Source organism: Kwoniella shandongensis, chromosome 2, assembly GCF_008629635.2.
Source record: "Kwoniella shandongensis chromosome 2, complete sequence".
Lineage (NCBI taxonomy): Eukaryota > Fungi > Basidiomycota > Tremellomycetes > Tremellales > Cryptococcaceae > Kwoniella > Kwoniella shandongensis.
Window position 1 is genome coordinate 626,188 of NC_089288.1, and position 20,680 is coordinate 646,867.

The 20,680-nt window shown below is 48.9% G+C and overlaps 9 protein-coding genes across 9 annotated transcripts; 7 read left to right on the plus strand and 2 right to left on the minus strand.

Moving 5' to 3' along the window:
• Window positions 1-161: 161 nt before the first annotated feature.
• Window positions 162-1,478, plus strand: CI109_100909 (uncharacterized protein; the record flags this gene model as incomplete). Its single annotated transcript, XM_032002563.1, has 9 exons — window positions 162-224; window positions 279-318; window positions 370-534; window positions 594-652; window positions 709-762; window positions 846-906; window positions 968-1,153; window positions 1,216-1,258; window positions 1,325-1,478. The coding sequence occupies 9 exons, from the start codon at window positions 162-164 to the stop codon at window positions 1,476-1,478; spliced, it is 825 nt and encodes a 274-aa protein (XP_031862902.1).
• Window positions 1,479-2,066: 588 nt separating this feature from the next.
• CI109_100910 (uncharacterized protein) lies at window positions 2,067-2,282 on the plus strand (the record flags this gene model as incomplete). The annotated part of the gene is made up of 1 exon (XM_065966864.1): window positions 2,067-2,282. One exon carries the CDS (start codon window positions 2,067-2,069, stop codon window positions 2,280-2,282), a length of 216 nt encoding a protein of 71 aa, XP_065822936.1.
• A 467-nt stretch (window positions 2,283-2,749) lies between these two features.
• On the plus strand, window positions 2,750-4,383 carry CI109_100911 (uncharacterized protein; the record flags this gene model as incomplete). Its single annotated transcript, XM_032002564.1, has 9 exons — window positions 2,750-2,818; window positions 2,901-2,940; window positions 3,085-3,208; window positions 3,257-3,326; window positions 3,395-3,436; window positions 3,515-3,575; window positions 3,659-3,853; window positions 3,920-3,962; window positions 4,035-4,383. The coding sequence occupies 9 exons, from the start codon at window positions 2,750-2,752 to the stop codon at window positions 4,381-4,383; spliced, it is 993 nt and encodes a 330-aa protein (XP_031862903.1).
• A 384-nt stretch (window positions 4,384-4,767) lies between these two features.
• On the plus strand, window positions 4,768-6,244 carry CI109_100912 (uncharacterized protein; the record flags this gene model as incomplete). The annotated part of the gene is made up of 9 exons (XM_032002565.1): window positions 4,768-4,839; window positions 4,914-4,953; window positions 5,038-5,190; window positions 5,266-5,324; window positions 5,391-5,444; window positions 5,535-5,595; window positions 5,681-5,875; window positions 5,940-5,982; window positions 6,112-6,244. 9 exons carry the CDS (start codon window positions 4,768-4,770, stop codon window positions 6,242-6,244), a joined length of 810 nt encoding a protein of 269 aa, XP_031862904.1.
• Window positions 6,245-7,145: 901 nt separating this feature from the next.
• On the plus strand, window positions 7,146-8,042 carry CI109_100913 (uncharacterized protein; the record flags this gene model as incomplete). Its single annotated transcript, XM_032002566.1, has 1 exon — window positions 7,146-8,042. One exon carries the CDS (start codon window positions 7,146-7,148, stop codon window positions 8,040-8,042), a length of 897 nt encoding a protein of 298 aa, XP_031862905.1.
• Window positions 8,043-9,711: 1,669 nt separating this feature from the next.
• CI109_100914 (uncharacterized protein) lies at window positions 9,712-10,491 on the plus strand (the record flags this gene model as incomplete). The annotated part of the gene is made up of 1 exon (XM_032002567.1): window positions 9,712-10,491. One exon carries the CDS (start codon window positions 9,712-9,714, stop codon window positions 10,489-10,491), a length of 780 nt encoding a protein of 259 aa, XP_031862906.1.
• Window positions 10,492-10,579: 88 nt separating this feature from the next.
• Window positions 10,580-14,961, minus strand: CI109_100915 (uncharacterized protein; the record flags this gene model as incomplete). Its single annotated transcript, XM_032002568.1, has 6 exons — window positions 10,580-11,641; window positions 11,710-12,572; window positions 12,634-13,596; window positions 13,659-13,976; window positions 14,064-14,438; window positions 14,502-14,961. The coding sequence occupies 6 exons, from the start codon at window positions 14,959-14,961 to the stop codon at window positions 10,580-10,582; spliced, it is 4,041 nt and encodes a 1,346-aa protein (XP_031862907.1).
• A 482-nt stretch (window positions 14,962-15,443) lies between these two features.
• On the minus strand, window positions 15,444-17,418 carry CI109_100916 (uncharacterized protein; the record flags this gene model as incomplete). Its single annotated transcript, XM_032002569.1, has 6 exons — window positions 15,444-15,796; window positions 15,850-15,991; window positions 16,048-16,592; window positions 16,650-17,011; window positions 17,069-17,150; window positions 17,211-17,418. The coding sequence occupies 6 exons, from the start codon at window positions 17,416-17,418 to the stop codon at window positions 15,444-15,446; spliced, it is 1,692 nt and encodes a 563-aa protein (XP_031862908.1).
• Window positions 17,419-18,322: 904 nt separating this feature from the next.
• On the plus strand, window positions 18,323-20,595 carry CI109_100917 (uncharacterized protein; the record flags this gene model as incomplete). Its single annotated transcript, XM_065966865.1, has 8 exons — window positions 18,323-18,742; window positions 18,822-18,947; window positions 19,019-19,126; window positions 19,192-19,290; window positions 19,373-19,466; window positions 19,536-19,666; window positions 19,744-20,211; window positions 20,368-20,595. 8 exons carry the CDS (start codon window positions 18,323-18,325, stop codon window positions 20,593-20,595), a joined length of 1,674 nt encoding a protein of 557 aa, XP_065822937.1.
• Window positions 20,596-20,680: the final 85 nt, after the last annotated feature.

Consider the following 20,680-nt stretch of genomic DNA (forward strand, 5'->3'; position numbering starts at 1 on the left):
ACTGATCACTGGTTATACTGTTATTCTTCTCAGCGTAGATAGCGATAAATACAAATTACGGACACCCGTCATTCCTCTCCTAACAAACTCTGATTTTGACTTTTATTTTTGCATCTCTACAATCTCTTGACCACAAAATCATCAGACCCATCACTTCCACCATGCCCGTCCGAGTCCTCGCCTTGTGTGGATTCACACAGAACTCTCATATCTACTCTAAACAGGTGCGCAAATGACCATTGCCGTAGTCCGATCGCCGCTGACCACCAAGTTCACAGCTCGGAGCTGTACGCAAGACTTGTAAAGACGCCGAATTCGGTACTTCGATCCTGCTTCTCTCTGTTGTGACTTTAGCTGATCTTTCCATAGTCTTCCTGGAACCCCCTGTCATTGTAGAGAAGGCAGACCTGCCATGGGCAACCCAAAGCTTCGACCAATTCGGCTCAACAGCTACTACCGACGCGGAGGCTCAAACACCCGAGACGACACCGAGAGCTTGGTGGTTGACGGTCAACGACCACAAGACGTATAAACGTGAGTTGAACGTACGACTAGGTATGTTCCGATGGTTGAGCTAATACGATCCTTGCCAGGTTTCGATGAGACGATTGCTTACTTGCACGATTTCTTGTCTAAGAATGAGCCTTTCGACGTTAGTTGCCATGCGTAGTTTGAATTTTGGTCACCAACTGACCCTCGTCTCAACAGGGTATTATGGGCTTCTCACAAGGTGCGGGTATGGCCGCTTTGTTGACTGCTTTGGTACGTTGATCATTCTGGCTTTTTGCCACCCAAATTCTCCTTACCACTCGGTTGTCATCATTAGCTGATCTCATCTACTACAGCTCGAGAAACCAAACCTCCATCCCAACTTCCCTTCAGAACCGCGTCTTCCACAATTCAAATGTATGTGATCTTTTCTTATTAGTGGCTGTTACGATAGATGCTGACTAGACCGGGGTCTCAGTTGCCATTTTCGTCGGAGGTTTCGTCCCAGAGCCCGAATCTCACGACTTCTCATTGTACTTCCCACTTCCTGCCAGCCTCACTACTCTGCATGTCTCAGGCAAAAACGACACTTTGATCCCTCCTGAGAGAAGTCAAAGACTGGTGGATCAGTGCGAAAATGCCCGACTGGAATTGCACGATGGAGGTGAATAACACATACCGTGCATGGTTCCAATTTTCTGGAAGGAGCTGACATCGCCCAATCAGGTCACTACACACCTTCCAAGGCTTCATGGCGACACTTCTTCAAGTGAGTCTGCATGTGTCAATCAAGCCAATTGGACATTCTGCTGACCTTCTTCGTCTATGTTTTCAGCGCATATATCAGCTCGTTTGGACCCGGTGGCTCCAACGGTGATGTTCCTCCTGTCAACTCGTTTGGTCCATCAGGAGCAAACACACCGGTCAATGGCAAAGGCGGGGCTAACACCCCAAGACCCAGCACACCGGCTCAGACGGCCGAGGCTTAAACGGCCGCATTGGTATACCTTACACATAGAGATCATTATGCATCAACATAGAGTCAAAGCGCACCACCCTGTTTCAACTTGACCGTTCGCCGTTATGAGTCACGGCTCGTTGTGTCATTCGACCGACCTCGAACACACATCAGTCTGGACTAGATGATTCTCACCATCACGACTTACCTCAATTGTCAATGCAAAGGCTCTACGTTGATTCTGACTACTTTGAAAATCATTCAAGGTGATTGATAAACGTAAACAACATACAACGGAATAACGGTCCCCCTTCGGGGATATCAGAGCTCCTAGCCTCCGAGTCCACCTTTTTCCTGCGTCTCTCCGGAGTGATCGGATGCCTTTGCATCACCCGCGTCACAGCAAAGGGACGCTGCGTGTGCATTTGATCTCCGACTGTCTTCAAATACACACAAACAGAAGGAATGTGCGTTTGATCTTCGTGACGAAATCGAAGCTACTTTATGTGCCTGTCTATTCTCCTCTTTGTTTCTTCAGGGAATCACTTTCTATTCTCGTCTCCAAGGGTGATCTGCCTCGTGTTTGTGAGAATTGTGGCTTATCCGATAAGTCCTCAAAATGAGCCTCATGTCATGCCTTTCCTCGACCGTCTCCAAGACCACAACAAGTCCTAGCTCGAACTCTGATTCGTGTCCCTCCAAAGACGTAGCTTATCGTTCCGCCCGCGACAGTTCCTCTGCGGGCTGCGCCCTCTGTCGTCCACTTCGGGCTCAGCCGATCGTCGAGTCCACATACGCCGATGGTAGCTGCGCCCCGGGCAGTATGCTTCGTTGACATGTGCAATAGTAGCATGTGATAGCCCAATCACACACAAACACCGGGAAAAGCGAAAAACACGAATGGGGAGCATCCTTTGGATCAGACAAACCAACAATTTGATCCTCGGCCTCGTGTGCCGCTACGAGCTATGGTACATTAATGAAGCTCTTCCTCTCGTCCTATACAACAAGAAAAGACAAGTCATCGCCTACCTCCCTGCGCTTGTGGCTTGATGGAAATCACAATCCGACTTCACCACGCACGATAAGCATGTCGGGGCGCAGACCGGCCTCCTAGCGTGATCACCGTTCGTTCCGTAGCGTTAAAACATGCTTACCGCAACCTATCGTAGTCTATGATGGGTCGGGAAAACCTGAGTGCAGATCAGTGTATAGAAGATCAACTTTACGTTCGATCTTGAATTCATTTTCCATCTCATCTCTTCCATTCTGAACAGTCAGCAACTGGCACAAACGGTAAAGATGGTGGCGAAACTTCGAGTCTTGATGCTCTGCGGATATACCCAGAACGCCTTCATTTTCGACAACCATGTGGGTGGTTATATGATCTTTCGCTTCATCTTGTGCTCTTACTAGGAGTATTCGCTGATGGGAGATGGTTTGCATATGATAGACTAAAAAGATGCAGAGAGCATGTCCCGAAGTCGAATTTGGTGAGTCAGTCAAATCCTTATTCACACTTGCAACACCGTGCTCTTCTGGCAAAGCCGCCATCACCACTCAAAGTAGAGGTATAACTGATGATCAACCCCTGTTTTCAGTATTCCTTGACCCCCCCCTAACTATTATGCCTGCAGATATCAGAAATGAGCTTGACGTTCTCAACTCTCCCTTGGTGTTCGACGACCACCCCAGGAATAAGGAGACTACAGCTCGAGCATGGTGGAAATACGGTTCAGGATTCAGAGATTACCTCGGTCAGTGAGTTTTAGCAATACTCATAAGGCGAACGATGCTGACGCGGGAAAGAGGTATCGTAGGCTTAGACGATACCGTCGAATACATGTTCAATTACTTGACTACGAATCCACCTTTTGACGTAAGCTTGAGACCTGATTCATCCTTCCTGAAGACCATCCTACTGACCGATGGCTTGATCTTGACTAGGGTGTCTTCGGTTTCTCCCAAGGTAGTGTGTTAGCAGCCCTTGTCTGTGCAATGGCAAGTACAGCTCTCTCTTCTTACATTGTTGTTCGTGTTTTGAAGCATCGCTGACAAAGACGATAGATCGCCAACCCAAAGCTTCATCCCAAGTTTCCAGCCTCAACCGCCATTTCTCCCTTCAAATGTACGTTCGACACCCTCAGCCAACATCTACTGGATTCTTCCGGCGCATCATCGTCTTCTCGCTCATCTCTCTTTCTGACCCAGTTTTGATAACTTGCGGATCCTATGTCCCATATCAAATTCATGACCTCGCCCCCCAGTTCGCCCATTACTTCCCACTCCCAACGGAGCTAGTCACCCTTCACATACTCGGGAAGAATGACATAATAGTCGTTGAGGAGAACACTCATCTTTTAGCGTCAAAGTGTCTCAACTCCAGGGTCGAAAGTCATGAAGGAGGTCAGTAGGAAAGTGTTTCTCTTCCCTTTTTATGTGATGTTGATCTTGCGACGTGCCATATAACAGGACACTTCGTCCCTTGCAAGGCCAGCTGGAGAGCTTTCTTCAAGTGAGTACTCCGTGTACAGCTGTATTATCTGTCTTTCAATGCAATACGGATGCTGAATCCGTGTCCTACCAGCGCGTACCTCACTTCATTTCTGCCCGGGGGCCAGAACGGACGAGGTATCCCTCCGCCAATCGCTTTTCAATCAACACACAGAGGATGGATGTTTTGCAATTACCCGAATCAGCCTTCATCACCCAGCTCAGCAACGGCTTCGGAATTCGATACAAGTTCCCTGTCGTCGTTGTCATCTTCGTTGTTATCGTCGTCGTCGTCATATGTCAGTAGTAGTGCTAGTGAGAGTGGCGATAGCGAAATCAGTCACGAGTGGTCCTTGTCTTTGTTGGACGATACGAGTAAAGCTCGATCGTGTCGATTGGTAGGGGACTATCTTCGAATGGAGAAAGCACGTTTCCGACTTTGATTGTGGTAGGATTGCTTTTGTTAACTAGTGCTGAGAACGTTTCCCTTGTCATCGGGGTATAATGTATGACGCTAGTGCTTTCTTGGAGGGGTTTCCTTTGTATGCATAATCTCTGTTGAGACAGCGCACAATTGATCATCGGCTCCTATTTGATTATTGTACTTGTGATGACCTACATTGCTTCATTTCCAGCGTGTGCATCTCGCTACGTGCCACACTCCCCGCCGCCCGGTGCTCGGTTATCAAATGATTGCCGGTCAACTCCGTCTTTCCTGGTCAAACTCATTGTAACTCATAACGACAAAATCTCCAAAGATATGAACCTTCTTGACGCTTCTCGAGCACCGATACTGCGTGGCCAGTGTGACTGTGGTGAAGAAGAAGATGACAAGAACGAAACTTCGCGTTCTTGCGCTGTGCGGCATCGCTCAAACGGCCGACATCTTCAGACAACAGGTGAGTCGCGACGGTATGACGACATGAGATCTGCAATTGTTGACTTTCTGCTTCATTTCGTTTTCCTTATCAAGCTTGCACCACTACAAGAGACATGCACCGACGTCGAATTTGGTAAGCTACAACTATTGGCCACCTGTTACACACCGGAGATCGGTCTATCATGGTGATACTAGCTTGTTCGCACTTCCTACTCAGTTTTTCTGGAACCGCCGATCATCTTGAAACCAGCCGACTTCCCACCCGTGTTGAAACTGGTCAAAGATACACCGCTAGAGACAAGCTTGGAGAGTGCGGAGAACGTACATCGTGCATGGTGGGTATTCGATAAGGACTATCAGGGATATCAACGTAGGTGTCGCTCTCGATCTTCCGCATCAAACTGAGCTGGTCGTCTAAAAAAACAAATGCTGACGGGGGAAGTAGACTTCGATGAGACGGTCACGTATGTCCACGACTATCTCTTGCGACATCCGCCTTTCGATGTGAGTCGATTTGGGACGCTTATCGGCATCGGGACGATGTGTGTGTATTGACTGCGTTCTGAGCAGGGGGTCATGGGGTTCTCACAAGGCGGTGTGATGGCGTCGCTTCTGTGTGCGATGGTGAGTACGGTCTAACGACTTCTCACTCGAGATCTATGGTTCATGCTGACTGATGTTGTGACCATGATCTGATCATCATACGATTCGCAGATCGACAAACCACACTTACATCCGAACTTCCCAGCGGACCCTTCCATAAATCAATTCAAGTGTATGTCCCCTTTCCCCTCTGTCTTACCACTAAGCCCACTTCCGTATATGAGACTGATGATCAAACGCTTCTCATCGCTGCACAGTCATGATCGCCGCATCTTCCTTTGTACCCTTCATCAAAGCTCATCTCGCCCCCCAGTTCTTGCCATACTACCCTCTGCCTTCGTCGCTTGTCACGCTACATATTGCAGGCGCGAAGGATTCCGTCATTCCACAAGAGGAGACTCGTTTCTTAGCCTCGAGATGTTTAGATTCTAGATTGGAGATCCATCCAGGAGGTGAGCAATGCTCGCAGCTCTTACATGGCGGTATCTCACCCCTGATCGTTTGGCTTTCGCTTAGGGCATTACTGGCCACTCAAGCCAGAATGGAAAACGTTTATCAGGTAAGTATATTATACTACCCGAATAGCTCATCTCTTCTGTCTCTACCAGGATGTCACCCATCCTCGCGATGCGGCGCAGTGATGTTCATGCGAGCGCCTGCTGATCCCATCCTTTTCGTTCGAAAACAGCACGTATATGAGCTCTTTCCATCCAGGCGGTACCAAGGGGCAAGGCGTAGAGTCACCTTCTACTGCCATCCGCGACTCGCATGATCTCGATCCTTCGTTATCTGCAGATAGGTCCGTATCGGCAAAATTATGACCTTTTCAAATTCACATCATCCGCGTCTGGACGATCTTTGTGAACATCCTCCCCGTGCAGAACTGGGAATGGACTAGGGCTCTCCAAACGAGCTTGAGGAGTGAGGATACAAGTCTAACCGAAACACCGTCTGGTCGAATTCCAACATCGAGAAAAGAGAAAAGTGTTCATCTTTCTACGACTATGATATGAGGGGGATAGGACATTCGCGATGCAACATGTTGCACAAATATGATCCTTTGCGATACATCTCCTGATGACCCTCACGGTAGACCTCCCCGAGCTTTGTGACGTCGATACTATCAGAACAGGAACAAGTCTGTTGTCAAGCGCGTAGCGAGATACGGCAACCGTTTCAGGGGATGACTAACAGGGGCAGTGGGCAATATGAAAGGGATAGAAAGGATGATACAGTATTGCGGAAGGGATAAATCTTCCCATGAACGTTTCAGGAGGCTTATGATAGGGGCAAGTAGCCGTGCGTAGGGAATGGACGCCGGAATCAAGTATGTAGGGCCACACTCTCTGTCCATTGCAGTGATCACCCGACAGTGCATGAGAAGAACACGTTTTGTTGCTGCAATGGGGGTTGTGATACCTCTAAGGGGTAAGAATTCATCATGAAGCATGTAAGATGTGGTCTTCCCTTTCTGACATGCCTCCTTCTGATGTCACTGGCAACGAAGCAGAAACAAGAAGAGTCATCCAAGGTGGAGCACACATTATAAGCAAGTAAGCCCAAATGACATATATAAGCTTGTAAGATTTCCTGATCTATTCTCACCAACAATTATATTTCTATTACACCACTTAATTTGACCATTCATTGCTACAGGCATACATTATACACCTAAGCACTCATCACTCTCAAGTCACACCAATACATACAGTACGCACCACAATGGTTAGCAAATACACTGCCACCACACAGGACACATGGGTGCTTCCCTCTGTTGCTACAAGCATTGACCTGTCTACTCAGCCTTCTACACCATTTGCACCATCCACACCTTCGATCCCCATCACACCTTCCATACCTGACATATCCTCCATACTCTCAACTGCCTCCACTGTCAGTTCCCCTCACGTACACATCAAGCAGGGAACAGGAACACCAGTTTCAATGCCAAGTCATCAGGACACTGAATCTTCCAGCGGATGCCAACAAGGATACCTGACTGCGGAGAAACTTCATCAGTATGTCAAGGACAACTTCTCCCACTGCCACTTTCCCAATGAAGAGAAGAAAAGAGCAGCTGAAAAGCTCCAAGATTCTGTTGAAGAGTGTGAAAGAGTGCTATTGGTCACTTCTCTGGCTGATACATTGCAAGATGCCTTGAAAGCCAACAGATCCATTGCTGAACAACTGCCCAGTTGTCAGGAGGAAACTGCCTTCCTTCAAGACAAGTTGGATAAGCTAGATTCAAGGGTCCCATGTGAAGGCACAGTGCACAGCGTAGGACCTAGAAGGGTTGGGAGAAGTATGATGGAAGAGGATTATGACCGAGGTGGCATATACGGTGTTGGCTGGTTGGGTGGACATATCTGCAATCTGGGTGGGTTGCGTCATGTGGCGCTCAGCACTGAGATGGATACTGTGACAATGGACTACCACCTCAAGCAAATCCGGAAAAAGGTGGACAGTGAGACAGATATGGAAGAGAGTCGGAAGACAGCTCTGGAGCACAATATCCGCACCTTGCAGAAGTCAGTGACCGCACTACGAGATTATCGTCGTATTGGTGGTAGTGTTTGGGACCCACATGCAGAACCGAGAAGGAAAGGGTTGCAAGCTTGAGACTAGTATACACATGTTAACAGTTTCTGGAGACTTGAATGATCCCTATGTGTACAGTATTGTTTACATACATGTATAGAAACAACAAGTCTGAATTGCCCATTTCGTCATGAGAGAAGTTTTTTTGCTCAATCGCTGTGACGCACTCCACAGCAATCAGGGGTTTGTGCCCATGTATATATGTGCTAACCATTATGTCAAAACCATGAGAACGACTGAATTGTCCCGTTGGCCCCATTTGTTAGCAACCTACTCATGTGTTGGACTCAATAGATAAGGCAGGGTGGTGGGTGGCACCAGTCAAATGCCAAATTGATGTGTACTGACACGGATCATTTGTGTGGCTAGTGTTAGTGATCACAAAGAGGTATTTGTGTGTACCAACAAAGAGAAGGCAACAGTGATACGAGTTCACACATATAGGTCTGAACCTGTCACTTTGCAGCATAGTAACACTCATGCATTGAGATGACAGTGGTATCATTCAGATATGACCCAAAGGCAAAGTTTGTGCCAGTTTCGATGAGTGCATCACTTGCACTGCAGTCATCCTCCAATTTTCCCAGCTATGAGTGCTCAATACCTGGAACTCACTCCAACGCTCACACAGTCAATCTTAAATCCAGCATGTCTGTCACGATGATCAACAGAGGCTTCAGTCAATGAGGCCCTATCACACCACGGAGACAAGGTTGAGTGATATTCGCCAAAGGCGTCAACTATAATGACGAGATGGACGAGATACTCAGCGAGAATGACGAAAGCGACGAGAATCCGAAGAGAACAACCTCAGGATGAGCGTCGTGGCCTCGGACTGACTGAAGGCTAAAGTCATACCGTCAAGAACGATGGCGAAGGTACAGTGTATGACTTTCAATCGGGGAATCACTAAGGAGAAGAGTACAAAGATGAGATCAGGCATTTGCCTATATATCTATCCATCTGTTTGTCCATCTACGTTGAGCAATATTCTACAACTTGGTGAGTTTGTCGAATTAGACCAAGGGATAGATGGGTTGTTTTTTGCATGTGGTTCTACAAGTCCAAGGAGAATAGCAAGTAGAGTGGCAAGTGCGTCGGGATCTGATAGGTCACGTTATGTATGGTGGCAGTGACCGTCATGACATGGTCCAAAGATCCAACAGTCAGGAGTGGTGTGTTGTATGACATGGACAGCAGGTATGTCAAAGCAGTACATGGTGTATCAATAGACGGGAAGACTATTCTGAGGGGTAAGAGCATCAAAACAAGAGATGAAAGTTGCCATGAAACATGTCAGATCAGTCTCTACCTTTTTTGGTCTCCCCTGAGGAGACCAGAGGAGCAGACAATCTCCCTCATTCAAGGGGAAAATGAGAACCCAGGGGGTATGCAGCAATGGTGAAGCGTGTATGATGACTCTGTACCTTGCTTGTTGCACTCCTTATGATGTCACGGACAGAAACTACTATGAAAGGAGAATCAATCTGCTTGAGGGAGGATGGCTTAACAAGTTATCGTGAGCCCATACAACTGTATATAAAAAGCCCCTGACTGTCCAGATTCCTCTCAATTATTTTGCTCTTGCCACTCAACTGAATTCTATCAGCTATCTATCAATTCAAGCATCCCCACACAAACAATACACCCCATCCACAATTTTTTCTGATACTAGACATACGCATATAGAATGTCAATAGCCACTACCATTGCCTCAGTCGACAAAGCCATACGTAAAGCCGGAAGTGAGGCCCCTCTCACGGCTGTTGAAATGCAGAAATACTTCAAGACCCTGATCGATCAAGCAAGCCGAATTGGGCCTCTTCATCAACCATCTTTCACCAACATCAAAGCTTGGATCTTTGCAGATTCAGTTGACAGTTGTCAAGAAGTGTTATCAGGTGCCTCGTGTGCTGATACTTTCCCAGAAGCCTTGACTGCTGTCAAGTCCATTGCCAGAGTAGTCCCCAGCTGCACGTCTGAGAGGAATCATCTTGAAGAGTTCTTACAAGAGGTAGACAGCGAGGTCACCTACGAAGAGTTTGGTCCTGATTGCAATCAGCCAAGATTGGGGATGGATGTGCTGGAAGCAGAATGGAAAGCAAGGGTGAGCGATGAGGGTGTTAAATGGCTGCTCTTGAGCGCCATCAATCTGGAACAGTTGCGTAAAAGAGTCTCAATACTGGATCTGAAGAAGCTGGAGCCCGAAATGAACTCGATTTGGCTCAAGGCAACGGATGCACTGTCTGTCCTGGATCAAGGCAAGACCGCAACCATTTGTGATAGCTTGCGTAGTTTGGAGAGGACAAGCATTGCGCTGTCAAACTATCAGCCCCTTGCCAGGAAGTACGAGGAATGGGAGAGGAAAGCATACAATGAACAGGACGAACAGGCGGCGAAAAGCTACGAAATACGCAAAATTTGGGATATCTACGGTATAAGGGTGACGCTCACCTCGAGTCACGAATAAGGACCATTGATTTTCAACGGCGATGGCATGTTACTGTATATACTGTATATAGCTTTGTTTATGATATGAACTGTACAAAATCTCAACTTCAGGCCTCTTTGACCATCGTCAACGACGACTCTCTGTTCTTCTCCTCCCAGACACCTCGTGCTGGCGTAATAAAGCCCAATCCCTGCGCGCTCGGTTTCCTAATCAAGACCGGGAGACTCGATCGTCTCGATACTGACTTTCCTAAATCCGCTCCCGCTCTTCTTTCCGCTTGCTCTGTAACTTTGTTATGTCTTGTCGAAGCTCCAAGTGGGATTCTCGACGTGCTTGTACCCAACATAGAACTCTCCCGCCGCACTTTAAGCGTAGATGTCGATGTTGAAGAGGCTAATCGTTTCGAAAGAGGAGTTCGGTCGATTCCCGTGCTTTGACTAGGAGTAGGAGGTACTCTAGACGTCGACACTGACATTGACAAGTTCGCAGAAACCGGTCTAGTCCTTGTCATCGGAGTAGAAGATGCGATACCAGACCCTCTCTTCTCCTTTCGTTGGAGTAAGACCAACTCCATCGTCTTACTTTCCAAGGCGACATTCAACAACTCTTTGTCCTCCTCCAACTTCTCCACCTTCTTCTCCAAGTCCAACCTCGAGATCTCGTTCATGGCAGATTGATGACGAAGATCAGAGACGTCAGAACGTAATTTCGTTTCGGTCAACTTGAGCTCGTCAATCTCGGACAGGTAGCGCTCGAGACGTGATTTGAGATCACGACTTTGTGCCTTTTCGTTCTCAGCTTCGACAATGGCGGATCGCAACGCAGTGTCGTGAGATGAGAGACGTGTTTCGAGTTCTTCGATCTGTTCTCGGAGTCGAGCAAGCGTACGTTCCGAGTCCTTGGTGTGGCGGTCCAGGGTACTTCGTGATTTGGCAAGCTGATCCTCTGCGTCGGTCAAGCAAGTCCGGAGACACACCAGCTCGGTGTCTTGGGAAGCAACCAGAATAGTTTTGTGTTGTAATGCAGCCTTCTGGTCTTCCAGATCCTGCTGTAAGGATTCACTGCGGCTTTGTGCGTGGCCCAGTTGATCTTGAAGTTCGTCAACTCGCAATCGCAAGTTGTCATTTGAGTTTTCGTCGCCGAGGTTTCGTTTGACAGTCTCAATGAGCTAATCAGACAAAGATATGTCAACACTTGTTCTAGACCAGCTGCTCCGGAAAATGTTACAAAACTCACCTCATCTCTCTCCTCGTTCCATACCCTCTTCTCCTCCATATACCTCGCGAGCATCTCATTCGCCTGTCTCCCCGCCCACTCCCTCTCCGCACTCATCCTCGTCAACTCCTCGACTTCCTCCTTCAGCCTATCCATCTCGGCCAAAGCACTGAACTGTCTTTCGTTGCTCTCAAACCTGGCCAATTCTAGCTTGTCGCGCAGGACAGCGATGATTCGGTCTTTCTCGACAAGGTTGGCGTCAGCGGTTCGAGTGGCGGAGAGATTGGTTCGCAAGTCGCTCAACTCCGATTGGAGGTCCGATATCGTCTCGTCGCGATGTTGGAGCTGTTGAAGAACATTCTTGAACTCGTCCTCTTTGTTTTCGAGTTGGCTGGCATGTCGAGATCCGCTTGTCTCGATGTCGGCTTGTTGACGAGTGATAGTGGCTCTGGCTTCGGAGAGTTCTGATTTGGTTTGTTCCAGTTCGGCTTTCAACTCCATGGCAGTCCTCTCTGTTTCCCTTTTCCAAGCCTCGGTCTCTACTTCCTTTGCCTTCATCACCGCTTCTGCCTCTTCCAGCTTTTCGATCCTGCTTTCAGCCCAGGCAAGCTCCTTCCTCAGATCGAAGACGATCCCTTCAACCTCTTTTTTATCGTTTTCCAAGGCGACTTTATCCTTCTTGAGCTCGGACACTTCTGAGAACAATCTTGCGTTATCCGATTTTTCTTGCTTCAGAGAGGTGTCCAGCTGATCTCGTCTGAGTATAAGGTCATCTCGTTCCTTCTCGAGGTCAGCACATCGTTCCGCCAACGAGTCGTGATTCTCCTGCAATTGGTCGAAAAACTCTTCGTTCTCGAGCATAGCTTGTCGAAGCTGGTCCAACGCTAAGGTTCATCCTTATGTCAGTCACCCTTATCTTCAATCAAATGATGGTTCAGGACTCACCAGTGTCTTTTCCATTACACGTCCTTTGTAAATCTTCCATTTCAGCCACCATGCGTTCGACAAATTCCATCAAATCGCCTTTTTCTTGTGTTTCTATTGTCATTCGGCCTTTGATCTCTTCGACCTCTGATCGCAAAATGTTGGTCGTCAATCTTTCTGCGTCGATTTGGTTCTGTAACGCTCGAGCGTGCTCGATATGCGAGTGTAGTAGTGCACTTGACATGCCAAGTGGCGGAGCGGACAAGAGTCTTCCAGGAAGGACCGGCGATGAAGGTCGCGATCGGGGGAGTGGAAGACCGGCCGAAGAGAGATTGGGCTGATGTGGTGTGTCAGAGACGGTGCGGTGGGGAATCCAGTCATTGTAGGAACCAGAAGCGCCAGAGGATCGTCTCGGCAGGGTAAAGCTGGATGTATCCTGAGAGTTTCGACTTCGAAACGAAAAGGTTTCGCAGATCGAGGAAAGGGTCGTATTTCGGAAAGAAGCAACGGGGTGATCATTTTCTTCATTGCCGTCTTGATGATCCGTCTCATGAGGCCAAGTATCAGCAAATTCGGCTTCCGGGTCTTGATCATTGGGTTTGGAACTTTCTTCGTTGTCGTCGTCCTCCGAGCAGTCCCCGTCCTCGCCATAAGCTTCCTCCAACAGCTCTTCCATCCCCTTCTCTGCCTCCTCTTCCTCTGACTTGGGAGGCGTTGGCGTCCCAAAGGCATCGAGACTCATCCGTTTCGTGACGTAGGGAGAAAGCTTGATCTCAAACGGTGACGAAGATCTTTTCGCAGCTCTGTCGAACGCTTCGCGGCTCTTGGCTCGGGACGGTGAAGGACTCGACTCTGCTCGACGGTGGTTCGGTGAGGCTTTGCTGGGCGATAAGGAGTTGGCACTGGTAGTGGTGGTAGAGGGACTGTCGGTCGAAGAGGAGGAGATGGGTGGTGCATACATGTCTCGAGAGAAGAATCGGATAGCTAAGACAGAGGCATGTTAGATGTGTGTTTGTTCGGCGAACAACGATGAGAAGCCAACTAACCGTCTTTCTCATGTTTTGCACCGTCAACGAAAGCGCCTCTTCTAAGGTCCGCCTTCTTCCCACCTGGCGTACCGCTTGGCAACTCTTCTCTCCCCACGAACATATCGAAGCCATCATCATACTCCGCTGGTCGAGAAGTACCGGTGACTTGCAGGAAATCTCCTGGTGTGAAGAAGGTGGTCGAGTCCGCGTAAAGTGATTGAGCGTACAGAGCATCTCGAGGCAGTGGGACAGGGTGGGGATGTTGAGTGGTCGGAGGATGACCGACACGAAGTGGTGTAGAGGGATGAGAGGGAGGTGGCGGGGATGATAGATGGCCTATAGGGTAGGATATGAGTCAGTTGATTTTGTTTACACCCTATGTCTGATAGAGTAGTCAACGGTTGGATTAGAAGCGGTACTTACGAAGTGAGCCTTTGCCAGCAACCAATCTGGCCGGCGAAGCTCTCCCATCGAAACTGGCATATCTCCTCCTTATCGGAGATCCATCGACATCGGCAACAGCACTTGGCGATCTCTCCGAAGCATATAGATCCACCTCAACTTTCATTCTGAATTTTACACTCTCAGGAGTAGCAGCACAATCGTGATATACAGTAATATCAGGATTGGGAGTCGGCGTCGGCGTCGGCGTAGGAGGCGGTTTACGTCGTATCGAGCTGGATTGTCTTACAGCCTGAGGAGGGTGAGAGGGAGTGATGGATCGTTGAGATTGGGTAAGAGGGTGATTGAGCAGATGTGGTAAGGGTGAGGGGAGTGGTGGAAGAGGATGGGTGTTGACTGTGCGAAATGGCGAAGTCAGCGATTGCGTGAGGGTGGACTGTAAGGTTTATGAATACTTACAGTGATCTTCCCCACTGAGCCTTAGGTCCCTCGGGACACTTTTACTACTGTTCAACCTCTCCCTCTGCTCACGTCTTGCACCCCGTGGTGGCGAAAGTGGCGCTTCTTTCTTCCCCCTCTCTCGTCTCTTCGACCTCCCCTTCAATGCTGACAAACTCGGATGATGAGCTAAAGTTCTCAGCAAAGACGGAGTCCGATGATGTCCACCACGTCCTATCCCTTTTGATGGACTAGGAGGTGGTGGTTGTGGGGCGTTGTGCGAAGTAGAGTAAGACGGCCTTGGCAGTGGGACGGTATCGTCGATGGATGATGGGGGGGACGGATGATGGTATGGATCCTCATTTTCGAGCGATGATGAAGGACGAGCTTGGGAGAAGTATGTGTTAGGTGTTGGAGTATGACGATTGAGAGAAGAAGGTGGGCGGTGGTGGAAGGGGTTAAGACGGTGGATGATGTCCATCGTGAGGCGATAATGAGAATCGAAGAAAATGATTTGGGAAGAAGAGAAAAGGAGTAGGATGATTTGAGAGATAAATCAAGGCGAAGCTTTGTCGTTTGGACGACTACAACCCGTCGTGTATGTTTATGTTTACCATGTTGTCAAGTTGAACGATACTTGGGAAACAGTAGAAGATGCCTCAACGTTGTGGGCGGACAACCTCCACCAACTACTCTGAAACACACAACTTGGACCTGAACACAACTACTGTACGATCAGGGTAAGTGCCACATCGTCAAAGCAATTGCGTCCATGGCCGTTTGGGCCCTATTCTGCTGCTGCTTCTTTGTATTTCCATGTTGGCAGAGACACAAGCGGACGAGTGTGCGTATACGCGTTTTCATGCAATAGCAAATGGTATTTTCGAATTTCCTAACCAAATAAAACTAGCGAAAAATAGATTCCCTATCCGACTGTCTCTGTGCTACTGAGTATCACACCCACTACCAGACCCTTGTGTTGAGCAAGAGGTCGGTGCTGCCTTCAAGACCGATACAAGCCTTGAGGAACTGCTCGAGAGCGTTTCTCTGCCTGTTGAGCGAGTTGACAACGTCGGTTCCGGGCTTGACGAGAGGTGCTTTGAGCATGTACGAGAGCAACGAAAGCACGCTGTACAGAGGCTGGTACTCGCCAGATGAACCCTCACGGTAGGTAACACGAGTGAGGAGCTCGGCGAGGATGGCCAGATCGAAGATCAAGGGAGTAGCGAGGAGGGAGTCTTCGCACTCGTTGAAAATGTTCATAACGTTTCGACCACCCATGAGGAGTTCAGAGTAGTATTCGTCGATAGCTCGCTCTGTGTAGGATTAGGTTAGCGCAGCTCGTGAACGATGGAGTTCGGCAACCTACTCGAGTCGCCAACAGCTGGCACATGCTTGATGACGACGATGTGATCAGGGTGCTCGCCCTTCTTGACGACTTCGCCGGTCTCCTTGGTAAGGTCCGCGGCAGTCTTGTACAAGATTGGGTTGGCTGCGACCATGTCATCGACCTAAGAATGGAATGTTAGATATTACGCATGGAGATTGGCGCCGGGGATCAACTCACCACGCTCGACTTGGAGATCTCCTTGGACCTGAACTGCCTCTGCGAGCTCAAATTCTTGCCATCGTTGTTACCCAAGTGGTTATACGACGAGATCGACAAGGGCTTGATACCTGCGTTGACAAGGAACTCGGCGAGGACGGACTTGACCTTGGTTTGACCCGACTTGAAATCGTCACCACCGATGAAGGTCTTGTGCTTTTCGGCAAGCTCAATACATCCAGGAACGAAGGTGTTCTGAGGCGAACCGTTGATGAAGGGGACACCTTCAAGGATCGACGCGATAGCGAAGACAGTTGAGGGAGAGACCTCGTCGTGAGATGACTCAACAGCCTTGAGCAAGTTCTCGGCAGTGTCGTTGATTCCAGGGATGATGTCGGCGTATCGCTCGGTGTTGGCAGTCCAGAGGACGACAACGCTGTCAAGCTGGTTGTCCGCCTTGAACTGACGGATGTCCGCTCGGATATGCTCGAGATGAGCAGCCTTGTCATCACCGGGGATGAGGTTGTCGGCACGATCAGCCTGGTTGGCAGCGATGAAGTCGGGGTCTAGAAAAGAATCTGTCAGCCAAGTTCAGACCGCGGTAACATATGATGTCTACTCACAGTAGATACTGGGCATGGGCTTGACGTCTTCCATGAGGGGGATCAACTGCCTCTGGAGGTCCCACTCGAGGACCTTGGCACGAAGCATCGCCTTGTCCATGGGCAAAGCCGAGATGTCCCACCCACCGATGACGAAATCGTTAGGGTGAACCATAGGGAGCATGTCCGAGATAGGGACAAAGACATCCTTGCCTGTCTCGGGATCGACACCGAGACGGACGGTTGAAGCTCGGACGACGGAACCGATGTAGTTGGGCTGCTGAACGCCGTTCTTGGTTCGCCACGAGACGTTGTGCTTATTGGCGAGATGAGTCGCGAGAACGGTAGTACCGTTATTTCCACCGAGACCAACGAGCAATAGACTAGTTAGGGGTGTCAGTTGAGGGTGACCTGGAAAACGGAGGCACATGTTAACTCACCCGACTCGGCCGACCTTGGACTTGGTGAAGAACTCAAAGTTCTTCTCAGTCTTTTTGACTGTCAACTTCCCATCGGCACCCTCTACAACTTTTATCAGTAAGGAGACTTTGTGTTATGCGGTGTACGTCACGATGTACTCACTAACGACCTCTGCACCCCTATCGGTGAACTTTGCCCTGATTCCCTCTTCCTCGTAGACCGTCGAGTCACTCTCGACCTTGATGAGACCCCCCTCCGGGCTCCTCCTTGCACTTGGGTGAACCTTGATTTGGTCAACACCCGTAGTACTACTGGGGAGAGAGAAGGAGTCGGTGTGCCCTGGAGTAGGGTCCAAAGCGGTAGGTGACATTGTTTTTGTATTTGTAGTTTATCCTTTGAGTGGGTAAAAGGGATTTAGAGGGATATTAATTGGGGTGCGGCGGTGTGTTTGATGCCGCTACGACATCATCACAAGAAGAGCATCAGTCAGCGCGAGCTCTAATAGATTGATATTTGATAAGGGGAGATGACCTACCGGTACGAGTTGTGAGCGCTGCAAAGACTGTTTGAGAACATATATGATGCCCTAGGGCTGTTGAGTAGTAGAGGAGGTTTGGTTGGCTTTCTACGATGAGCAGGTGGTGAAGATAAGTTGATTGGTGGAGAAAGAAGAGAGAAGAAAGAGAAAAGAAGAAGGGGGAGAGATGGCTTTATACACGTTTGCATGCAGTGCACTCTGCGAGAAGAGAAAAAAAGGTGGCGGCCGATCGCGTTTTACTTTCTTTACTTTTAGGGTAAGACGACGTGGACATCAACAGCGTACAACAAACGTTAGTTCGGGGATGTGCATAGATAGTGCGAGCGATAACCCAATCTTTCAGGGTAAAACACCACGGAAACACGGCCAGGGTCCAAAGGGTCAGTGCGGGTCAACACGGTCCTCCGCGTTTGAAGGGGGGATTGGAAATGAAAATATCGAGAGAGGTAGCATGACGCGGCAATTATCACTTCTGAGCAGATATCGGATGTATCAGTATCACTCCTGATATGACATTTCGAGTGAGTCAGTCCCCTCGCTTGGGATTCTACCGAGTGAGTCTGTTTCAACGTATATTTCGAGATTAGCAGCTTCTAAACTGTACAACCATCAACGTTTACCCAAACCTGCCTACATTTGTATGCTCCGTACATCCACTCGGACAGCAAGTAGGCTCTTCACTCGACACTCCACTCAATCACCTCACGTGCTATTGCCCCCTTTCGCATTCGCCAAAATGTCGACCGCTACGTCTTCAATCCCCGAGCAAATCACGGCTCTTCAGAACCGTATCAAAGAGCTCAAAATGACAAAACAAGACGCTTCTTCCGAGATCGATCAGATGAAAGCTCTCAAAGATCAATTGAAAGCAGCTCAGAAGGAAGCTGGCGCATCAGGATCTGCTCTCGGTGCTCAATCATTCACTTTGAAAACACCAAAGGGCACGATTGACCATAAACCCGAAGCAGCCCTTTTGAGAAAGAGGATCTTCTCGACTCTCGAAGGGATCTTCGTCAAGCATGATGCTTGTACGATTGATACGCCTGTTTTCGAGTTGAAGGAGATCTTGGCCGGAAAATATGGAGAAGATTCAAAGTTGATCTATGATCTTTCCGATCAAGGTGGAGAGTTGTGTTCGTTGAGATATGACTTGACCGTGAGTGCAATACGGCAGACACAGAACTCGAGATCATGAGCTCTTGTCTTTCATACAACTGCTTATGCGTCATCTCCAGGTCCCATTCGCCCGTTACGTCGCTATGAACGGTCTCACCTCGATCAAACGATACCACATCGGAAAGGTCTATCGACGAGATCAACCGGTCATGACTAAAGGTCGAATGAGAGAGTTCTACCAGTGTGTGAGTCGCCATTCTTCATTTTGGTTATCATGGAGACATTATCACAGAACTAAAACACTTCCGTCTCGTAGGACTTTGACATGGCAGGAAACTGCGATCCAATGGTCTATGACGCCGAAGTCCTCCGAGTCGTCTGCGAGTGTCTCACAGCTTTGGATATCGGAGAATACACCATCAAGGTGAGTTACAACAAAATCTCCTCCATCAAGAACGAGGAAAGCAACGCTCACACTTCCCGCTACAGCTCAACCACCGTAAGATCCTTGATGGTATTTTCGAACTTGCCGGTGTTCCAGCCGACAAGACTCGAACTATCTCTTCTGCCGTTGACAAGCTTGACAAGGTGGGTCAGATAGATCTTCTCGGCTTATCAATTACTCAGTGCATTTTGGGATACAGAGCTAACTTGTGGTGTTTTCGTTTAGATGCCATGGGCCGATGTCAAGAAGGAGATGACTGTTGAGAAGGGTCTTGACGGGGCTATTGCCGACAGGATTGGTCAATACGTCGGATTGAAGGGTGAGCTACCTTCTTGGTCCGTTTCCCGGTGGGCGATCTCTTAAGCTGATAGGGTTGGATCGTGACCAGGTCCCGGTGGAGAATTGCTCGAGAAGCTCAGGAGCGATAAGGATCTCATGGCCGTTCCTAGAGCAAAGGAGGGTTTGGACGATATGGAGACTTTGTTCCGATACTTGAAGGTGTACGGCGTTCTCGACAAGGTGGGTTTAAAAGTCTCTATACACATGTCTCAGTTAAGACATTTGCGCTGACGTGCTGATCCATTTTCCGCACTCAGATGAGCTTTGATATGTCACTTGCTCGTGGACTCGACTATTACACTGGTATCATCTATGAAGCGATCCACGAATCATCCGCTCCTCCATCTTTGACCACCAACCCTTCCGTCCCCGCTCCTTCCAAAATCTCCAGTAAAGCAGGCAAATCTGCTCCTGCTTCCAGCAGCAAGAACGAAGATGGGATCGACGAATCGACGATTGGAGTAGGTTCCATCGCCGCTGGAGGAAGATACGATAATCTCGTAGGGATGTTTGCCGAAGCAGCTGGTAAAAAAGCAGAACAGGTACCGTGTGTCGGAGTCAGTATTGGTGTTGAGAGAGTGTATAGTATCATGGAGATGAGAAGGAGAGGTAGAGAGGAGAAGACGAGAGGGAAAGAGACGGAAGTTTATGTTCTTGGTTTGGGTGGGGTGGAGTTGGAGAAGAGAATGGAAGTAGCGACGTTGTTGTGGGATAACGGGATCAAGGTGGGTCAAAACCCCTTTTCAGTCTACTACGAGGTCAGGATGGACGCTGACTTGCCCTTACTCGTTATCTCCACTGCCCTGTCCGATTGTCCATCTTCCCTCATCTGTCATATTTTCTCATTCAACCGCATCATTACACACACGCACACCCCACAGGCATCATTCTCGCCCAAGGCCAACCCCAAAGCCCCCGCACAATGGAAACAAGCAGACGACGATTCCATCCCCTACGTCGTCATCCTCGCTCCTAAAGAATTGGCAGCGGGAACGGTCCGTGTTAAAGCGCAAGTCGGCAAAGATGCGAGTGGAGAGGATAATAAAGGTGAAGAAGTGAAATTGAGTGATGTGGCGGCGTATCTCAAAGAGAGGTTGGCGAAGGCTTGATTTGGTCAGTGGACGATGGAGCATGGCAAGGTGGGGCCGTGAGTGAGTTGATGGGTGGTGTGGAGAAGCGCGGTCTCCACTCGGG